At 31.3% G+C, this 22037-nt stretch overlaps 2 protein-coding genes across 3 annotated transcripts; both read left to right on the top strand.

Annotated features, from left to right (window-relative positions):
- Positions 1-284: 284 nt before the first annotated feature.
- LOC121173532 (protein MAIN-LIKE 1-like) lies at positions 285-2089 on the top strand. The gene is made up of 3 exons (XM_041009578.1): positions 285-683; positions 787-1446; positions 1550-2089. Exons 1-3 carry the CDS (start codon positions 285-287, stop codon positions 2087-2089), a joined length of 1599 nt encoding a protein of 532 aa, XP_040865512.1.
- Positions 2090-14420: 12331 nt separating this feature from the next.
- On the top strand, positions 14421-20646 carry LOC100819730 (sucrose synthase). 2 transcript variants are annotated; one of them, XM_041010141.1, is made up of 14 exons: positions 14421-14453; positions 15386-15501; positions 15616-15742; positions 15874-16025; positions 16142-16334; positions 16671-17006; positions 17111-17206; positions 17305-17478; positions 17582-17698; positions 17808-17974; positions 18080-18304; positions 18642-19205; positions 19573-19711; positions 20306-20646. In XM_041010141.1, exons 2-14 carry the CDS (start codon positions 15404-15406, stop codon positions 20336-20338), a joined length of 2421 nt encoding a protein of 806 aa, XP_040866075.1. In that variant the 5' UTR covers positions 14421-14453; positions 15386-15403; the 3' UTR covers positions 20339-20646. The 2 variants fall into 2 exon arrangements, with proteins under 2 accessions (XP_040866075.1, XP_006597891.1); XM_006597828.3 differs by having other exon boundaries at positions 14428-14605.
- Positions 20647-22037: the final 1391 nt, after the last annotated feature.

The raw sequence follows: 22037 nt of genomic DNA, 5'->3' as shown, positions 1-22037 counted from the left end.
TTGAGATGTTGTTGACCATTGTTTATGCTTAGTTTGATTTTCCACACAAATTTGAGATGTTGTTGACCACAAACACAACACCTTGCTGAATCAAGGTCAATACCACTAAGCATTTGAGATGCTGTTGACCATTGTTTATGCTTAGTTTGTTTATCCACACAAATTTGAGATGTTGTTGACCACAAACACAAATTTGTTGACCATTGTTTGTCAGATTCATAAAGCTCAGCAAGTTAGAGTAATTGAATTGAGTTAACCAAATGCTTGAAATTTGAGAAAATGAAATGAGTGATGGATTTTGCGGTACTCATTTGCAGATCATGGTTAGGACAAGAGGATTAGGTTGTGCCTTAGGTCAGGTCACTGGCAGAGGTCTGGGCAGAGGAGATCGTGATGATTCCGATGATGCTCCGCAGCGTCGACGGCCTACTGCATCCGCACGGAGGCAGCAAGTCACTGTGACTGCGGATCACGTCGATGAGCCAGTCATCCCTGCGCCAGATGTTCAGGATGACCCGATGGAGGCACCAGCTGCTGTGGAGGACATTCTTGCGGACATTCCTGCCGACGCAGGCACAGAGACGGTTGAGGATCAGCACCAGGGATTTCTGGGTTGTCTGAGCGACCCATCCGTGTTGACAGCGTATGCGGACCACGTTGCTTGCAGCGTATGGACGGGAGAGGTATTTATACTATTTATTTTTAGTTACTTGTAAATTATACTATTAGTTTTCCTTTAAATGATAATTTTAATGAATTTTGCGTTCCTTTTATACTTCAATTCAGGAGTGTCCTGAATTGAAGCTATCCTCTCATGGGAGGAAGGTCCAAAGTTTAGGCAGGCCTGTCCCTGCCATTGAGGGACTTATTGTTGGTACAGGACTAAGTCCTCTGATCGCATGTTCGGTAGACACCGGCGATCGGGGACTTTTGTCCGCATTTGTGGAGCGGTGGCACCGGGAGACGTCTAGTTTCCATCTCCCAATGGGAGAGCTCACCATCACATTGGACGACGCCTCCTCTCTTCTCCATCTTCCCATTATAGGCGATTTACACGCATTTGAGCCCTTGCACGTAGATGATGCGGTTCAGATGCTGGTGGACTTGTTGATGGTGTCTCCAGAGTCTGCTAGGGCTGAGACAGACCAGTGTCGCGGACCGTACGTACGCCTGCAATGGGTACGTGATATATATCAGCGCCGATGTCAGGCAGGTCATTGGACAGCTGCGGCTCGTGCATATCTTCTTCACCTACTGGGTTGCACTCTGTTTGCTAACAAGAGTGCAACCAATGTCCATGTTGTCTACTTGGAGGCCCTTCGTGACCTCAGTATGACAGAGAGGTATGCTTGGGGAGTGGCTGCTTTGGTTCATATGTACGACCAGCTGAATGATGCATCTATGAGTCACAGTCGACATCTTGGCGGTTACATCACACTGCTGCAGGTAACAAATATGTTTTTCATTCATTCAGGCTAAACAATGTTCAACTTTAAATTTTGTTACACTTTCATTATTAATGTTTATAATTTGAATGTTACATCTGTAGTGCTGGATTTACAAGCACTTTCCCTCGGTTGCGGAGTCCACCGCTGATCAGGACTACGACGAGGCTTCTCCACGTGCGTGCAGGTGGATTGCGACAAAGAAGACCGTGAAGAGCATTCGCACGCCGTCGTACAGGGAGCGCCTAGACCGACTCCGGATTTCGGATGTCTGTTGGATCCCATATGGGGAGCATCGAGAGGTCCGGGACTTCCACGTCAGATCATGCTATTTCGGTCTCTTGCGCTGGGGGCCTGTTGCTGTTTATTACCGACCGGAGAGGGTCGTGCGGCAGTTTGGTTACACGCAGACCATTCCTGCTCCTCCTGTCGATTCATGGGTCTCATATGATGATATACACGACAGGTGGATGCACTACAAGGATTATATCGTACCTGCAGGTGAGGTGTGCGTTGTGCCAGGGGCATGTTCCAGTGACTACATCGACTGGTTCTTCCGCATCTCTCATCCTTTCATGACACCAGACCACGCATTAGATCCTATGCTTCATGGTCACGCCCCGCAGTCTCGAGTCGTCCCTTAGGCCCCGCAGACGGATATCCCTCGCGTGCCGGAGCCAAGAGCATCGTCGACATCTGCGAAGGAGCCCAGACATGCAGTGGTAAGTAATACTAATAATTTACGTCATTTACCTCAATATTTGCATAATAATTTGTGTAATTAGTTTGTTTTGTATGTAACAGGAAGTTTGTGATGACATTGTTGAGAGGTTGGAGCGCCATCTGAGTCTAGGGGTGATCACGCCTGGCTCATCGACACATGAGGTGATCGAAGAATGCCTCAGATTGACCAGGAGTATGACACAGGACCATCTAGTATACGTTAGGTGTAGACGCAGGCAACGCACTGATTAAGCGTAGTTTATGTACATATTTTACATTGATATTCCTTGTATATACAAATATTGTACATGAACTCATTCCATGAGTATTGTTGGTTTTATTTATTTTCATTACTAATGTTAGTTTTATTTATTTTCATTGATTGTGTATTTCATTTGTGTCTATATACACGCGTGTTATTAAAATGGTCTAGTTAACTTAGTTTACCAACTAATAAAAAATAATTTAAAATATAACTTTAAATATAATTGAAATAAAGAAGTTGAAAATGGGGTAAAAAAAAATAATTAACCAAAAAATGGACATCATTCGTTATCTAAAGTAGTTAGTATTTTAATTTTTTTATATAAATGGACATCAAAATATAACTTTAAATATAACTTTAAAATGTATTATAAAGTAGTTAGTATTTTAATTTTTTGTATAATACTAATTATTTTTTTATATTCTTTATAATATTAATAATGATATGATTAATTCTTTATAATATTATCTTTTATGTATTTATTGATTTTTATTAATATGTATAAAATAACCTTAAACAATAATTATAATGGGACTGAGTAAGTATTTTAATATCATCTTCTAAACAAATTTATTCTAAAAAATTATATTAAAAAATTAATTATTTATAATAAATCAATATTTATAAATATATTATAATTAATAAAATAAAAAATAGATTTAATTATATTATAAATAAATATGTTGTATTTTAAAGTATATTATAATTATTTTTCCTCTTACGGATCAACTTGATCCGTAGGAGGAAAACTAAACAAAGGCAATTTTACCATTTTTTAAGAATGTTGGGTACACCAACAATAATACTGGGTGCACCTAGCAACACTCAAATTCTTACCCATTGATTCTTGACTTTACAAACCCTCGTTGTTTTTTTTTTTTTCTACTATTGTCCTTTATTTAGCTTTCGTGTAGTTTTGTCTTGCGTTCTTCTCTATTTTTGTGTCAATAACAAAGCACCAAGGTCAATGGTACCTTGAATACACCATGAGACATAGAGTTAGTATTAAGATAGAAAAAACAACAAAAATTAAAATAGATAAAATTAAATTGTGTCCAATCTAGTAACTCATTTGCTACTACATTAGTATTTTTTATAATAAAACAATTTAGACAAATATCTTAAAAAACATAAAAATATTTACTTTATTAAAAACGTTTTTTTAAAATAAAGAGAACCTTAAACAAATAACTTTTTTAATTTCAATCAGTGGTTTAGATTTTTTTTTTTAAAAATTCCTTTTTTTCCAATTTATCCTTACCTTCTTTGTTCAAGCAATATATCTCGTCAAATAACTGTGGCAGACCACTGTACACCGTCGTCGAAGGTGAATTCTAGTAATGAGTTTTTTTTTCTTTCCCTTCTCTACTCCTTTCCTTTCTTCTCTCTCCTCGCAACTGGATGAATTTAAACCTTGAACCACCGCTAACATCATTATGCCACTAAGAATAAGACAACACCACCTATTACCGCTGCAATGAACCTATATCACAAACCCCTCACTATCACTTGAACCCAACAAATGGACCCACATATCACTTCCCTCTATCTCCATGACAGGACATGCAAAAGGAAAAAAATCGAAGCCACAAAATGCAATCTAGCAAACAAAGAAATCAACAAAAATAAGAAGAAACCGAAGGTGGTTTGGGAGCGAATACAAGTGCACTAAAGATGCTCTCATTTGGGAGCATATGCAACAATGGCTTTGCAGTTTCAACGGTGACACTTTGATTTGGGAGTGAACACACGTAGCGTGCAATGCTGACATTCAAAACACATGACATATAATTTCTTTTGATCTTTGTCAATGGAGCGGCGAGGTTGAGATAGAGAACCTTATCGAAAGTGGAGAGAACAGAAGGAGGTTAGGCAGCATACACAGAAGGTACGAGTATTAGATTTCAAAAAGAAATTGGAAAGAGAGAGAGAGAAAAAAAAAAGAGAAAGAAAACCTAACTTTCCATCTAAAAGCTAAATTTTCTAATGGTGAAAAATAATTTTTCTACATTGGGAGACATGAAATCATGTCCCACCTTATCCCAATCCAACATTCAAATCTTAGAAATATTTAACCCAACTCAAGTTGATGTAACTCTATTTTTTTATTATAAAGGAGTATAGATCTTCTTCATTAATTTACTAGAAATCTTTATTAAGAAAGAGAAAGATATCATATCTTCTTGTGTCTTTTTCTTTCTAATAGAAATTAAATAATTATTTTTATTTTTGAATGTATAAAATATTAATAAATTTATCTTAAAAGATAAAAATTTAAATTTTAGTCCTTAAAATTAAAAAAAAGTGTGACAAATTTATTCATTCGTTAACTTTCATTCATTATCATTAATAAAAAATCTTACATGTCACATTTAAAGACGAATTTATCAGTACTCTACATAATTAGGGATAAAAATGACTATTTAGCCCAAAGATAATTTAATCTTCATATTTTCTTTTTTTTAACGCAAGCATAATATTATAATAAATACTTAAAAAAAAAAAGATAAACATAAGTTAGAACAAACAATAATAAATATAATATTGATTAATAAACATAATTTGTCCATTACTTTGAAATTTCTATTGCGACAACATTAGGTAGTGACAAAATCAAGTTGAGTCTCATTTTTTGTAAGGATTAACTTAATGATTATACATTTTTGTTTGAGTCTCATATTTTAGATAAGATATTGTCACATTAGATATTTCAAAGCAATAGACAGATTATGTTTATTAATCAATATTATGTTTATTATTATATTTGTTCTATGATTACTTTCTTATTTTTTTAAGTGTTTATTGTAATATTATGTTTACAACGATTAAAAAAGGAAAAAAAGATAAAGATTAAATTATATTTTTGGAAAAATAATCATTTTCGTCACTAAATGTATAAAACTCTGACAAATTAATTTCTCAATACATTACGTAGACTTTTTCATTAATGCTAATAAACGAAACGAAAGTTAATAGATGAATAAGTTTATCGTATTTTTTCAATTCCGATGATTAAAATTTAAATTTTCATTTTTTTAAAAAAATTATTATTTTACACATTTAGAGTTAAAAATAACTATTTATTAAAAAAAATTAAATAAAAGAAGAGAAGACTAAATAAAGGGACCAAGCAGAACAACACAAGGTGGCCAACACATTTCCAAAAGAACACGTGGGAGTGAGAAATCTAAAACCGTAGCAGTGGCAAACAGACACAATTGTGCGTTGGGAGACAGGTTGGACTGGACTCTGCCCCTAAATTTCAATGTCGTAAACTAGGGATTTCATCTTCAACGGCCTATCCAAAACCACTTACCACATCACTCACTGTCGCATTCATCTCGTACACGCTTTCCTTGTTGAACATGTACATGTACTCACCCTTCTTGTTCTTGGTCAAGCAAAATTGTCCTAACTCCTAATAATTTATTTATTTATTAACCTAACCCACATCAAATTAATTATCAGTTCATTCAGTTTTTTATTATTGCTTGAAAACGTTAAAGCCATTTTTCCTTCTTTTTCAACGCAATTAATGCGTCACCAGAGAGTTTCAACCCTTACACCAGCGAAGAAACGCATGCTTTGTGACCTTGTGTGCTAACGTGATTAACTGGAAATTCTGATCAAATACCACGTTCCCCTTCACTTTGTTGTCACAAATCCTGATATTCCATTTTCTCCCTATCCCAACCCCATATTCTCTCTGGTCTACAAAAATTACGGAATCTTCATATAACAAATTAGACTTTGACCATTTTTTTTAGAGGTTGGCCATGATTTATTGTTACATATTATTACATGTATAAAAACTTCTAGAGGGAAAAATAGAATAGACTAAAAAGGAAGTTTCTATAGGGAAAAATCAATTTAATTTTTCAATGATATATATTTTTAATATTTTGTTTTGTACATGTCATTGTTTACGTGTTTTGATCAATTTATTAATAGGTACTGCATGCATTGTTTCTCTTAATTGTAACTTTTGAATAAGCTTTTGTTTTGATTTATCTGTTATTTTAAAAGTTAAAAAAATTAATTATTAGTTGAACCCTAATTTTAGAAAGAGATAAGATTAATTATTAATTATTATTTATTATTTAATTAAGAAAATAGATTATTATGAGGAGAATAAATAAAATTATTAAGGGCATTCTATAAAATTTAGAAAGAATATATTCTTACATATAAATTGCATTTTGTATCTTTGAACAAAAAAGTAAAGAAATGAAGATAGTATCATATATTGATTATGTTTTACAGATTTAAAAAAATTTAGCAATTAAATGTCAATACTTTAAAAATTAAATATTGTAACTCCACGGTTTTAATATGCTCGAACATGATTTTTTTTTTCAGTGAAAAAATTACATGTGATTTAAAAAAAAATATTGTAACTCTACTAGTATACATGATTTGTACATGCGATTTTTTTTGTGAATATATAAAACATGCGATTGATTTGTACAAAAACAAATGATTGTTTAATTTATGTGATACTTGATAAATGTCTAACTAGTAATTATGTGTTTCGTTGTTATACGTTACTTAAGATGTATGAGTGATTACCTAACTTAAAAACAAGTATTTTCAGAGAATTGAACTTCTGATCTTTCTCTCGTGAGTAATGTTAATCATAGAGACTTTTTTCTCTTACAAATTTCATTTATTATTTATTTATTTATTATTATATTAATTTAACCAAATAATCAATTAAAGTTGATCGTTATTGAAGATACGGGAGTAGGTTGTTTTAGTGAGATATGAGAAACTAATTAGATATTTATCAAATTATATTTAATTAATATAATATAGCTGATAAATAAAATGAATTAATTTGAATAAAAGTAAAAAAAAAAGGTAGTAGTGATGATTGTGATTTCAAAACATGATTAATTATAGTTAAGTAACTTCATGTCTGTGTTTGTAAGGAAAACTTCTTTCAAATATTATAGCAGAAAAGCAAATGTCATAAAAAATACATTTACATCGTTTTTTTTTACAGCATTACATTTACATCGTTAAAATAACAAATAATTGACATCATATTAAATGATACATAATTATTTGTGTCTCTCGCGCTTTGTTTACACTAATTATATTTATACTCATTTTTTTCTTCTTGACTATTTTTTTTCAAAAGAAAGAGTAAAAAAAATGAGTATATTTAATTTTTTTCTTTGTATATTATTTTCTTCTTGTCATTCTTTACTTTTGACATTATTTCATTTATTTATTACATATGCTACTCGCACTCTCAATTTTTTTCTATCAACTTTACTTTCTATTATTATAGTACACCTCATTTTAGAGTGTAGGTTTAATATGATCCTTTTCTAACTTATATTTAAAAGTATTTTCTTACTGCCAATTGCCAAACCGATTGCATAAATCAATTAACGTAAAATTGAGCTGAATAAATAAGTTATTGCAATTTTTAAATATTTTTCTTCAATTCTTATCAATAAAATACTTTAATAATAAAAAAGAAACATTTTTCATAATAATTGGATTAGAATTCATATGTAGTGTTGGTATTTTGTAGTTATTCACATCCAAAAAACAGGGATAGAGATATGGGCTAAGTTTGATTAGGATCCTATAAATTTTGTCTCATACTTGTGTTTAAAAATATATTCGTATTTAGTTTCTTATTTGCACAAATATCAATTTTAATTATCATTTCAATATTTGTTGGATATCTATATATTCATACTCATACCCTCAATTCACATTTTACATAAAATGTAAAGTTAATAAACCAATAAAATATATTTATTAAAAATTATTACTAGTAAATTGAAAGTTCACTCTTAATTAATCTAAACATTCATACATAATATTAAAAATAAACAAACATAATATCAATTCATCCAAACTCATGTCATAAATGAATAATAACATTATAAAGATAATCATTTAATATAATGATTTTTAAAGTTAATATTATAATCATTCAAAAAAATCTCTAATTAAACTTGAATATCATATCATGTGATGATGGGATATATAAATTTATTATTCTTAAATAGAGAGAGACAATATAATATAATATATGTTAAATCTAATATTATCTTACTACGTATACAAAACAATATTAGAGATTTAAAAATCAATCCAAAACCAAAATACTTTTTGGAAGTATATAAATAATATTGACTTCAACATAAAAGTATTAACATGAAATTTAAAAACCAAAATCATGGTTATATACTTGTATTCTACCGTCCCAACATAAAAAGTGTTTACCTTGAAAGAAATCAATAACAATCCTTAATTAGTCCAATAACCTAAATTATAACATCAACACTTAGAATTGGAAAGTATAAATCATGGTTTTAAAATAAGAAGTGAATTAGAGAAATATAACTTTTTTTACAAAAAAAATATATAATATAAATTATTTACTCAAATAACATATTTTAATTACATTAATATATAATATATATGAAATATGCATATCTATACTCTTTCCTGCAGAAATTTATAGATAAATACTCGTCCTATCCCAATCCCAATAAACAAATTATCCTCTCATTTTATGAATACTTTAAGAACAACTTTAATGTTAGATCTTGAGCTCAAGATTTAGCCTTGTGTGGATCTCCCAATAAAGGATGATCAAAGATCTTCAGGGTGAAGAATGAGTTCCTCCACAAGAACTCTAAAGATCTTTGATATACCTGGAAAAAAACAAAAAAATAAGAAAAAAAAAAGAAGAGGAAGAAAAAAAATAAACTTACTTGGACGTGATCGCAAACGATGGCGACGGAGGGTCGTGGAGGGGGGCGGAGGAAGGGGGAGGGGTAGGTCGTCATCGTGCGAAAGGGAGGGGAATGGGGGAGGTCGTGAACGCATGAGGGGAGGGGGAGACAATGCGAAGTGGAGGGGAGTGGGAGGGAGGAAGGAAAAGGAAGGAAAAGAAGGTGGAGGGAAAGGGGAGTGAGAGGGAAGGAAAAAAAAAAACTAGAGGAAGAAGAAAAAAAAAAGAAAGTGAAGGTTGTGTTGAGAAAAAAAAATATAATTAAGTATATTTAATTTAATAATAAAATATTTAAAAATAAAATATTTAAAAATAAAATTTATCTAACACTTATAAAATATTTAAGATCTTGAGATATATTAATAAAAAATAAAAAAATATTATAAAGTTTTCTATCACTATAAAATTTATAAAAGAAAATCTAAAATCTCAAGATATATCACTAAAGTTATTCTGACATATCCTACGATGTGATCCCATTTTCGTATGTACACAGGGACAACTCGGCCAATTTGGTTGTGTAGTTTACGGGAGAAAATCGGTTTATCAGTACGTGGGACCCCGTCTGTGACAGGTCAAATGTTAAGGCCCACAAAAGATATACGATTTGCACCCAAACAAATGGATCTTGTTTGCTAGTCTGCACCATTTTTACATTAATTATAATAAATTAAACTGTAATTTTGCCTTTCTAATTTCTTTACTTTATAATTTTTTTTAATTTTTAATTGTAATATTTAGTCTCTTAATTTTATAAATTAGTGATTTTGATTTATTTGTTAGATAATTAACTAATAATTATGATCAGTAAAATTATTAAGTAAATTATAGATTAAAATTTTAATAATTAATGATTTTAAATTCATTTATAATTAACTTTGGTAAAACAAAAAATCAATTAATTTATAATGAACCTATTATAAATGAGAATGGAAGAAATGTCTTAAACCTGTCTTTGTTTGGTAATAACTTTTTGAAGAATAATATTTTTTTTCAGAATTTTTCCCAAATTAACATACGTTTATTAAACTAAAATAATTTAGATATGAACTTTACAAAAAAATTATATGAGAGTGAAAAATAAAATTATACCAGTTAGTAAAACATAATAAATAATACTTTATCATTGAGGTTAAATAATTGCATATTATAATCTAAAGATGAGTTATGATATTTTTGAAATTATGTATCTGCTTATATGAATAACTTTAAGTATATCATCAATTATAAATATAAACTTTTTACTCTTATTATCCGAATTAATTAAAAATATTATAAAAATAAAAATATACCTTTAAGTACATTTAGTATTACTATTACATTATCATACTCTACTACTATTATTATTTAGTGAAAGAATCTTTGTTTAATTCTCATGTAATTTTTTTAAAACCAATAAAAGGAAGATAATGCAAATGAAATTATTATTTGAGTCAATTGAGTGAGAAACGTGTATGATCTCTTATACTAATAAAAAAATACTCCAATATTAGTATTTTGTTTGCCACGTCAATGTTTGTTTTATCCTCCAAGGAAAGAATGACTTGTCATTCTAGTGGAGGATCTTATAATTTGATTGTAACAGTGTCCTTTTTCGACATAATGAATTCGTCTCTATACCCACCAATTCACCATGGTATCTGCCTTGAGACTTTCTGCTAATATCTTCACCAACCAATATATATAAATAAAATACTCCTTTAATGTTTGAGATTCTTTTACACAAAAAAGAACAGAAACAAATAAATTTATTTATTAAAATTTTACTAAATTATATTTACTTTTCATAATTTGTAGCTTTTCGACAATCATTGTGGGATTTGAAAAATTAATAAATATAACATTTAAAAATTATTAAATTAATTTGATTTATTTAGAATAAACTTGTAATAAATTTTTTAATATTTATTAAAAATTGAAAAATTAGTCAATACAATTCTTTTTAATGATAAAATATTAGTCAATATAAATTTAGAACACACAATTATACGTAAATGATAAAAACTAAAAGTTATTCAATACTCACAATGACCATTTGAAAAATTATTTATATATTTTTATTTTAATATTTAAATAATATATATTTTACTAAATAAACTCACTTATTTATTAGAAAAATATTTTAACAAGCTAATTATAATTTCAAATTTTTATTATGTTTTACAATTTTTTTTATTATCTTCAATGGTCAGATCTGCAACTACACTTTTATTTTATGAAGCACAACATGCAATTTCTTTTCAAACTGTAAAGGAGATCTGGATCCATCACACACACAAATATACACCTCGATCTCTCTCCATATATAAAACCTTTGAAACGTTTATGTAGAAATTCCTCGCATGTTGTATTGCTTAATGTAACAACTGTTTTTGGTTGAAGTGGACGATACTATTTAAACTCTAAATTAAAAAAAAAATGCATGCAAAAAGGTTCAAAACACGGCATTAATTCAGATACTACAGGCACCGCATAAAAAACTATGGCTGACGACAAATACATTGTACTATAAAATACAGTATCGTAATTATTACTTATCAACAAACAACGAGAACTTTTAAATATTATTAAATAAAATTAAACGCCTGAACTTAAATAAAAACCGGATAAATTAAATTAAACATGGAGAAAGAGTAGAAACCGCTATATTGAAAAGTGGTTTGTCTAATTAAGAAAAAAAAGAATGTGGTTTGTGAAAACAACAACGAAACCACTTCAAGGTTAGCTGTAATAATAATGGACGGTTCTTTCATGGAAACAGAGACAATCATTTTACCTTCAATCTCAAATTCGAACAATGGATTACGGGGGTGGATGAGTATGTAAAGTGAATCTGAATCCCTTTTATTTTACCCTTTTCTTATTTATTTATTTTCTTTGGGTAACATTTATGATCCTAACTCTTTCTCATTTTTTCACTATAAAAAGGGGCTTCCCAACCCATCACTCTTCACCATTTAATTCCTCCATTTCGATTGCTTCTCTTAGCTTGTCTCATTCAATTAACTTTGTTCCTTCTTCTGGGTGGTGGCATTTCGCATTCAAGGTAACTAATTGCTATCTACAAGCATAACTCCATTTGTAAATTACAATGCCAAATCTTGAAATTGTTTTTTTTCATCTTTATTATTATTACTATTTACATGGCAAAATATCTACCTCACCCCCACAAATATCTTTACATGGGAAAAATATCTCTAGCTAGCTTAACCCCACAATATCTAATTATCCATTACTCTTTGTTCGAGTGTTATTTCTACAAATAGTATAGTAGTATATACACTGCATAAATGTAAGTGACCAAAGGGGTGAACAAACAAAACAGAACTCTATTAACTAATGTTCCAACAAAACTAACCATGGGGTCTAGTTAGTAATACTAGTGTGTAACGACAAAAAGTTAATGCTTGCTATCAACACAAAATGCCCACCGCTACGGTCACCACAGACAAAATCAAAGGGAAAAAACGAAAAAACATAGTGGACAACTCAAATTTTCACCCAAGAAAAAGCTGAACATACGTACATTTATAGATAAGCTTGAATCGCTACTATTTGAAGTAGAGTAATCTTTTTCCTTTCAGTAACTGAAATGTACATTGCATATATCCTTGAATCAGTTATGTTGATATCTGACATTAAATTAGTCTCAGTATTGTAATCAATGCATCTATTTATTTAATTTTTTTAGAAGATATTTATTTAATTTTTATATGATATATATTAGTTATTTTTTAAAAAATTTTATTGTGTGTGTAAACTATTTTCTTAAAATTTCACTTATTGAAAAAGGTATTATGAACACAATTGGAATGTGTTTTTATGATAGTTATAATTTCTATATTGCAAAACATTTCATGCAAAATTGGTATATCGATAGTCAACACATAAATCTCTTCATGGGAGTTTACAAATGCTGGCTTGTTTATGGTATTCTATTTGTGTTTTATTAGATAAATTAATTAATAACTTGAATTTGTCAGTTGTACAATATTTACCTTCGTTGTTACTTGTATGTATCTGATCTAGAATTTTCTTGTACAATAAGAAGCAACAATTGTGCTTACATGTGAATGTATAACCAAACTAACTAATAAATGAATTTCTTCACTATCAATGCAATATTTGCATTGATTTTATCTTTGACGTTGCATTTATTATTACATTTATGTGTCATACACCAAATATTTCTTTTATATATATATATATATGAGGAGGAATTAAATTATGACATAATTTTTTGATAATTATTACATTATTTTTATAATCTATATAGAATGTTAATTTATTGATTTAACCATTAATTTATATTTATATGTTTTCAAAATTATTTGTATTAAATTTTGTCAAAATTGAACAATAAAAAATAATTAAATGATTAATATTTTAGTATATTTTAAAATATTTATATTAAGTCAATTTATATGAATGAGATAACAAATAATTTTTTTATTAATATCAATTTTTGTATATATGATCTAAATGAAATGAATTTTCAATTTAATAGTGAATTTTAAGAAAATATTATTCATTTAAAAGTTATAAAATAGAATAATAATTATCAAAGTAACAACGATATAATTTGATCTATCCCCTCTCTATATATTTTAATTTATCCCCTCTCTATATATTTTAATTTATTAAATATGTCCGAGTTTATGATGAAAAAAGAATACTTAAATCTAGGTGCCAAAAAGAAAATATTTGAGTTATATCCGCAATCAATAATAGAATGTAGGATAAAACGTTGCTATAGCACGTTGACATGTCCTAAAATGATTGTTTCTTATATTTTACTCCGTATAGATAGTAAATTTAAAGTAATTAAAAAAAATTGTTAAATTATTCTATTTAAAATATAATTTCTTTCAATAATTAATCAGATAAACAAAAAAATTAATCTCAATTCTTTCCCTGTAATTAACTAGTATATCAACACAAAAGACTAATTTTATATTTTATTTAGTTAATTAATCACATTTTAAGGGATAATTCATATTATCTAAACACTGAAAGTGCGTGTTTGTTTAAAAGATTTTTAGATTTTATTTCTTTCCGAGTCAATTTTTACCTGATAAAAACCGTAGCCAAAATAAGACGAATTTAACGTAATCCAAAATATAGAAACTACGTGTAGAATATAATTTATACGTGTTGCATTGCATTTGCACATTTACATATTCGTCCTTGGTAGATATAGAGGGAGAGAGAGACAGAGTGAGAAAGCTTTTGGACTTCGTTGAATTTGGTGAAAATGGTTTTCCTCTTCTTTCTTTTTCTTTTGTATGTTTCTCTTTGTTCTGTTTCGTGCTCCTTGCCTATAAATTAACACCTCCACCTCATTCTCCATTCATTCATTTCGTCTTCCCCTTCACCCCTTCTTCTTTTACGTTCATTCTGTTTTCATAGGTATTCTTTTTACTTCTTCTGTTTCTTCCTCTCTTCCTTTGTTATTAGTTACTATTACTATTCATTTCTCGTTCCCTCATTACTTTGCCACGTCAGCTTCTGCTCTGCAACACTAAGATCTAGCACGGTCTCTGTGTTACAACCATTGGATCAGAGTCTGAGACATAATCCTGTGTTTCTAGTACTTCGTTTTCAATTCTAGTTCTGTTTTGGGGTGCTGTCTTTGTTGAGTTTTTGGCTCATTTTCATTGGAATTACCATTCTGCACTTCATGCTTGGTTTCTGGGAAGACCGTTCTGAACTTTTGTCGGATTGCCCTTTTTCATTAAATTAAATTGAATTAATAACAAATGAAAATGAAATAAAAATTTATTTTTTGTCTGCAGACTGGTCTTGAACTAAGATCTTCTTTGTTAGTTTCTCATTGTTATGTTATGGTTATGTTTTGGATGCATGCTGTTACTGGGGTTTAAGAGTTTTTTGATCCTGCAATGATCAATATAAAATTTTAAAAATACTAACATTTAAGATCTTAGTTCAATTAAGGTACAGGATCTGGAATTAAATTTTTTTTTTGGACCTGTGGTTGGTGAGAGAGGGTACTTACTGGTCGGTCTTGGAATCCAATACAGTCTTCTAGAAAGAAAAGAAAAAAAAATAATTCCACATTGTTTTGGTTTTGATTTTTGACTTTTGGTGACTAATCCTTATCCTTTTTTATGGTGGCTTGTTGCATTCAATTCTAATCAGTTTCTTCTTATGCTTCTTTTCTTGTTGCAGTGAGGATCTTCTGAAGAAATGGCAAATCACCCTTTGACACACTCTCACTCTTTCCGCGAGAGGTTTGATGAAACTCTCACTGGTCACAGGAATGAAATTTTGGCCCTTTTGTCAAGGTACCTCATAAAAAAAGAAAAAAAAAAACTTTTCCTCCTTTATTAATTATAATAATTAACTTTGCTTCAAGGATATAAAATATAACACTAACAATCTTGTTGTAATAACAAAAGGCTTGAAGCCAAGGGCAAGGGAATCCTGCAACACCACCAGGTGGTTGCAGAGTTTGAAGAAATCCCTGAGGAGAGCAGAAAGAAACTCCAAGGTGGTGTCTTTGGAGAAGTTTTGAGATCTACACAGGTTACTTTTTTCTTTTCTTTTGTTTCTACTTTATGTGTTGTGTTGTTATATTCAAGACATGTTTTGTGTGTTCTTGTTATAAGTGTTAGACTTTTAGTGTTTCATTTTGTTGTGTTTTTTGTTCTGTGTAGGAAGCCATAGTGCTGCCACCATTTGTGGCTCTGGCTGTTCGACCAAGGCCTGGTGTTTGGGAGTATCTGCGGGTGAATGTGCACATGCTTGTTGTTGATGAGCTGCTTCCTGCTGAGTATCTGCGTTTCAAGGAGGAGCTTGTTGAGGGAAGGTAAGGTTCTTCAGAGTTTCCACCTCAGCCTCTTTTTTTTGTCTTCACTCTTCATTATGTTCTGCATGTCAAGACAATTATATAACACGTTTTTTTTCTGACTCTTGATGATGCAGTTCTAATGGCAACTTTGTGCTTGAGTTGGACTTTGAACCGTTTAATGCATCCTTCCCTCGCCCAACTCTGAACAAGTCCATTGGAAATGGCGTCGAGTTCCTCAACCGCCACCTTTCGGCCAAGCTCTTCCATGACAAGGAGAGCATGCAGCCACTGCTTGAATTCCTCAGGCTTCACAGTTATAAGGGAAAGGTATATACTTTTTTTTTTGTCCTTTTTGAAGTGTATGCTTGGGATTATCAATTGTCCAAATTAGTATCTATAGACATTACGTACTACATGAATTTAATCCACATGGTACTAGTACTACCACCCATATTTATTGACAATTTGTAATTATTGCTTTAGAAGGCAAATTCTTCATTGTTTCATGACTTGAATATCCAGTGGTGTTTCCGTGGACCATGTGCAAATCTAAGAAATCTGTATCTTTTCTATATAAAATATGATATGCAATGATCATTCCTTTGCAATGTTGTTTTGACAAGTTTGCTTTATTTGTAATGAATATCTGTTTGTTTGTTGCAGACCATGATGTTGAATGACAAAGTTCAAAGCCTGGATTCTCTCCAGCATGTTTTGAGAAAAGCAGAAGAGTATCTGACTTCAGTTGCTCCTGAAACACCCTACTCAGAATTCGAAAACAAATTCCGGGAAATTGGTTTGGAGAGGGGGTGGGGTGACATCGCCGAGCGTGTCCTCGAGATGATCCAGCTTCTCTTGGACCTTCTTGAGGCACCCGACCCTTGCACCCTCGAGACATTCCTTGGAAGAGTTCCTATGGTCTTCAATGTTGTTATCCTTTCTCCCCATGGTTACTTTGCCCAAGATAATGTCTTGGGGTACCCTGACACTGGTGGACAGGTTAGTTGAGATGAGCTGAGATAACATTTCTAGTAATTTTCGCACTATTTTGGTACCTATCAAGGTTGAGTGGCATGGTTAAAATTGTTGATTCTATAATCCAGGTTGTTTACATCTTGGATCAAGTTCGTGCCTTGGAGAATGAGATGCTCAACCGCATCAAGAAACAAGGCCTTGATATCACCCCTCGTATTCTCATTGTATGTCCTAGTGTAGTTCGTAAGACATAGCTTATTTATGTAATATAACTTATGGATATTTCTTTAACTTTTGAGCCTGTGATTTCTGTTAAATACAGATTACTCGTCTTCTCCCTGATGCAGTAGGAACTACCTGTGGCCAACGTCTAGAGAGGGTATATGATACTGAATATTGTGACATTCTCCGAGTTCCTTTCAGAACCGAAAAGGGAATTGTTCGCAAATGGATCTCAAGATTCGAAGTCTGGCCATACCTAGAGACTTACACTGAGGTGAATTTTAACTTTTACTCAGAACTGTGACAAGGTTCAAGCATTTTGATGTTTTCACTTTGAATCAATTTCCAATCTAACTATATTTTCTTGTCAACATTAGGATGTTGCCCTTGAACTTGCCAAGGAGTTGCAAGCCAAGCCAGATCTGATCGTTGGAAACTACAGTGATGGAAACATTGTTGCCTCTTTGTTAGCACATAAATTAGGAGTAACTCAGGTTTGTATATATGGACACCTACTTTCTAGTTTAATGTTGTCACAACCATTTTTGTACATTCTGGAAACCTGATTAAGCTTCTTCCCTTAATTTAATGACAAAAATGCAGTGTACCATTGCTCATGCTCTAGAAAAGACCAAGTACCCTGAGTCTGACATTTACTGGAAAAAATTTGAAGAGAAATATCACTTCTCATGCCAATTTACTGCTGATCTTTTTGCAATGAACCACACAGACTTTATCATCACCAGCACCTTCCAAGAGATTGCTGGAAGGTGAGCTATGTTTTCCCTTTTATTCACTATGTTTTAAATGCACTATTCTATTTAATTGATATGCTTACTAAAACTAATTCTTGCATCTGTTATTTCTTCTTAAAGCAAGGACACTGTTGGACAGTATGAGAGTCACACTGCCTTCACCCTTCCAGGACTCTACCGTGTTGTTCACGGTATTGATCCCTTTGATCCAAAGTTCAACATCGTCTCTCCCGGTGCCGACATGAGCATATACTTCCCATACACTGAAACTGAGCGTAGGTTAACAGAGTTCCACCCCGACATTGAAGAGCTTCTTTACAGCTCAGTGGAGAATGAAGAACACATGTAAGTTTCTCAACCTTATTTCTTCAACCCCTCACAATAATGTTGTCATATATAGAACATTTGCTCAAGGAAAATGTTGTTCAATACAAAAACTGTAGTTAGGGAAATGAAAATTTTCTGTTAAAACAACTTGAGTAAATAGTGTATGCACATTTAGTAAAAGGTTTTTACACTATAATCCAATTATATCTTAAAAGTCATATTTACAGTGAATTCTGATTGATTGACGATGTAAATACTTTTTATACTAACAGTGCATAGAAATTGAACTCTTTTTCTTTACCATCTCTTGATTGGATTGAAAGTGCAGCTGTTTAATGTAATGTCATTGTAACAGATGTGTATTGAAGGACCGCAACAAGCCGATCATCTTCACCATGGCAAGACTTGACCGTGTGAAGAACATCACGGGACTTGTGGAGTGGTATGGCAAGAATGCGCGCCTCCGCGAGTTGGTAAACCTCGTGGTGGTGGCCGGAGACAGGAGGAAGGAGTCCAAGGACTTGGAAGAGAAGGCCGAGATGAAGAAGATGTATGGCCTCATCGAGACCTACAAGTTGAACGGCCAATTCAGATGGATCTCCTCTCAGATGAACCGTGTGAGGAACGGAGAGCTCTACCGTGTCATCTGTGACACAAGGGGTGCCTTTGTGCAGCCTGCAGTTTATGAGGCCTTTGGGTTGACTGTGGTTGAGGCCATGACTTGTGGGTTACCAACATTTGCCACATGCAATGGTGGTCCTGCTGAGATCATTGTGCATGGAAAATCTGGTTACCACATTGACCCTTACCATGGTGACCGTGCTGCTGAGATCCTTGTTGAGTTCTTTGAAAAGAGCAAGGCTGACCCATCTCACTGGGACAAAATCTCCCAGGGTGGACTCAAGCGTATTCATGAGAAGTATGCACATTGCCCTAAACAATCCTCACATCCTGTCACCATAATTTTACTAAAATATGTTTCCAGACATTTCGGTAAAACTTGATTTTAGTCCCGGATTTTACATTTGATCAATTTGATCTCTGAATTTTTAATTTTGTCCTTCCTCACTGTAAAAACTGTTTGTAAAGAGGGACGAAAACAAATGTCCAGGGAACTAAATTGATCAAAATTAAAATACAGGAACTAATACTATCATTTTTTTACAAAAAATACATAAATTAATAACATATTTTACCTCCAATTTTTTTACTATACCATCATTGCAAAATATGTTAGTTTGAGTATTGTATAATTGAGGTTTCTCTTTTTAATCTTTGATCCACAGGTACACATGGCAAATTTACTCTGACAGGCTCTTGACACTCACTGGTGTGTATGGCTTCTGGAAGCATGTGACCAATCTTGAACGCCGTGAGAGCAAACGTTACCTTGAGATGTTCTATGCTCTCAAGTACCGCAAATTGGTATATTTCTTTCATTACACTATTCAATGGTTTCGTTTATGAATTAAATTTGATGTTTTGAGCTACTTAAAATAGGATGCAGTACACTCTTTTTTCTCAAAGAAATGCATGGTTTTTGTTATCAATTGTTTTTTTTTTTGTTAAATTCGATTTGGTAGAGATAATTAGCTAAATGAGCTTTATAGAACAAAAGAGTAAATGCCTGAACAAAATTTAGTTATTAAGTGTTTTAGTATTATCTTTCAATTGAAATTGGACTTTTCTTTCTATATGATGCAATAAAAGTTAATTTGGATGAATGGAAAGAAAATGAGGAAGGAAGAAATTGAAATTTGAACGGGAAAGAAAATTTTAATTTTTTTAAAAGTCAAATTTTCTCTTTACTTTCGTTTCAACTAAGTTTCAAATTTCCCAATTTTTTCTTCCAATTGTTTTTCTCTCTCTTTATCAAACATATATTGTCACCTATTATAGTGATAATAAAATTGGAATTTTAATCAGAGAATAATACCAAAAATATTACTGCAACTTTTTCCCAATTCTTCCTTTAAATGTCAACTTACTAATGTATATTATTCATCCTTGTGACCTCAGGCTGAGTCTGTGCCCCTTGCTATTGAAGAGTAAAATCATGTTTGAAGAGAACATGAATGGAGAAACCGGCTTTTGGTCGTTTGGAGTCTTATGGAGCTTTCATAAATAAAGCCATTGAATTTTGATTGTGATCTGTTTTTGGATTTAAAGAGTCTAAAAAAAAAAGTGTCGTTGATTTTTGATATTTTGCGTAGGTTTTGTGTAAAACAAAAAACAAAAAAATAGTTTTTTTTTTATTCTTTTCTTTTTTGTTGTTGCAATATTGAGTATGATTGGAAATCTTTAAATTTGGGTGTTCCACCCCATCAATTCAATTTAAAGATATGCCTTCTTCAATTCAATTTCGGTGTTTATTGGTCCACATTTACCCTCCAACTTTATCGTTTATAGATCCTTTTTTATCTTTATCTCTCGTCGAACAATGTGCATAAGAAAAAAATCTATTCGAGCAATGCTATTTAACATGGGCTTCGATCAGTAAAATTCTCTAGTGGCAATGGAAAAAGGGTTGTTGCTTTCTGTTCCCCAAATATTCCTTCCTACACCTTTCCCGAATAGTTTTTACTTTCTAGATTGGTCAATTCGGAAGCTAACTTTTTTTGGGTGAATATTCATTTTGGCAATTTTTTTGGTGTAGGAAACAATAGCCTTGTAAATGAAATCCTTTTAAGCTAGATTTTATGTGTTGGACCATATATGTCACACGTCTTTCGAGGGCATTATTTTGCGCATCCAACACAATTGTTGGTATACTCAACACAACAATGCAATTTCAATTTTGTCATTCTGTAAAGTTGTTACAGATTGGTCAATTTGTAAGTCTCATACGGATTGATCCAATCTATAAGTGGCCCAAATATTTTTTTTTAATTTTTTTCAAAAATATGTTCTAGGAATTAATTTATAATTAATGGCTCATGCAGGAATCAAACATATGACTTTCGTATTATTAGCACGATGCTCTAACCAATTGAACTAATAGGTCAATTATGTTATAAAATAATTAACGTCACTATATATAACACTAAAATTTCTAATGTATATTTAATGCACATGTAAATTTAGATAATAAATTTTATGATAATTAATTTTGATCTAATAATTAATTTGTTTACATATATATGTAAAATTAATTATTGGATCAAAATTAATTGTCACAAAATTTATTATCTAAATTTACATGTGCATTAAATATACACTAAAAATTTTAGTGTTATATATAATGATATTATTTATTTTATAATATAATTGACAACTATTAATTCAGTTGATTAGAGCATCGTGTTAATAATGTGAAGTCACAGGTTTGATTCCTGCATAAGTCATTAATTTTAAATTAATTCGTAAAACATATTTTTTATTTTTTTTAAAAATCATTTGGGCCACTTAATCCGTAAGCCTCATACGGATTGGCCAATCCATAAGCCTCATAGGGATTTTTTAATTCGTTATTCATATGAGGCTTACGGATTGGTCAATCCATATCAATTTTACAAAATGACAAAATTGGAATTGTGTTGTTGTGTTGGGTGTACCAACAATTATACTGGGTGAAAAAAGCAGTGTCATCTTGTGATTATGAGATTGAGAGTAATTTTGGCCATTGAGACTTTATTTTGGGGTGTTGCTAGGTGCACCAGTAATATTACTTGTGCACCTAGTAATAAAAATTAATTATGAAAATACTCTTAGTGCTATCTTCTTCCTTTTAAGTTATTTTTTTTACGCTAAT

The sequence above is a fragment of the Glycine max genome, chromosome 15 (assembly GCF_000004515.6).
Source record: "Glycine max cultivar Williams 82 chromosome 15, Glycine_max_v4.0, whole genome shotgun sequence".
Classification (NCBI taxonomy): domain Eukaryota; kingdom Viridiplantae; phylum Streptophyta; class Magnoliopsida; order Fabales; family Fabaceae; genus Glycine; species Glycine max.
This window is presented reverse-complemented; position numbering and strand designations above follow the sequence as displayed.

Excerpts from the sequence above, each read along its gene's own strand:
- LOC121173532 (XM_041009578.1), top strand. The coding sequence starts at position 285 with ATGAGTGATGGATTTTGCGGTACTCATTTGCAGATCATGGTTAGGACA. Across the intron at positions 684-786 it reads GCAGCGTATGGACGGGAGAG|GAGTGTCCTGAATTGAAGCT; the intron begins GTATTTATACTA and ends ACTTCAATTCAG. Across the intron at positions 1,447-1,549 it reads GTTACATCACACTGCTGCAG|TGCTGGATTTACAAGCACTT; the intron begins GTAACAAATATG and ends TTACATCTGTAG.
- LOC100819730 (XM_041010141.1), top strand. The coding sequence starts at position 15,404 with ATGGCAAATCACCCTTTGACACACTCTCACTCTTTCCGCGAGAGGTTT. Across the intron at positions 15,502-15,615 it reads ATTTTGGCCCTTTTGTCAAG|GCTTGAAGCCAAGGGCAAGG; the intron begins GTACCTCATAAA and ends TAATAACAAAAG. Across the intron at positions 17,207-17,304 it reads TCACCCCTCGTATTCTCATT|ATTACTCGTCTTCTCCCTGA; the intron begins GTATGTCCTAGT and ends TGTTAAATACAG.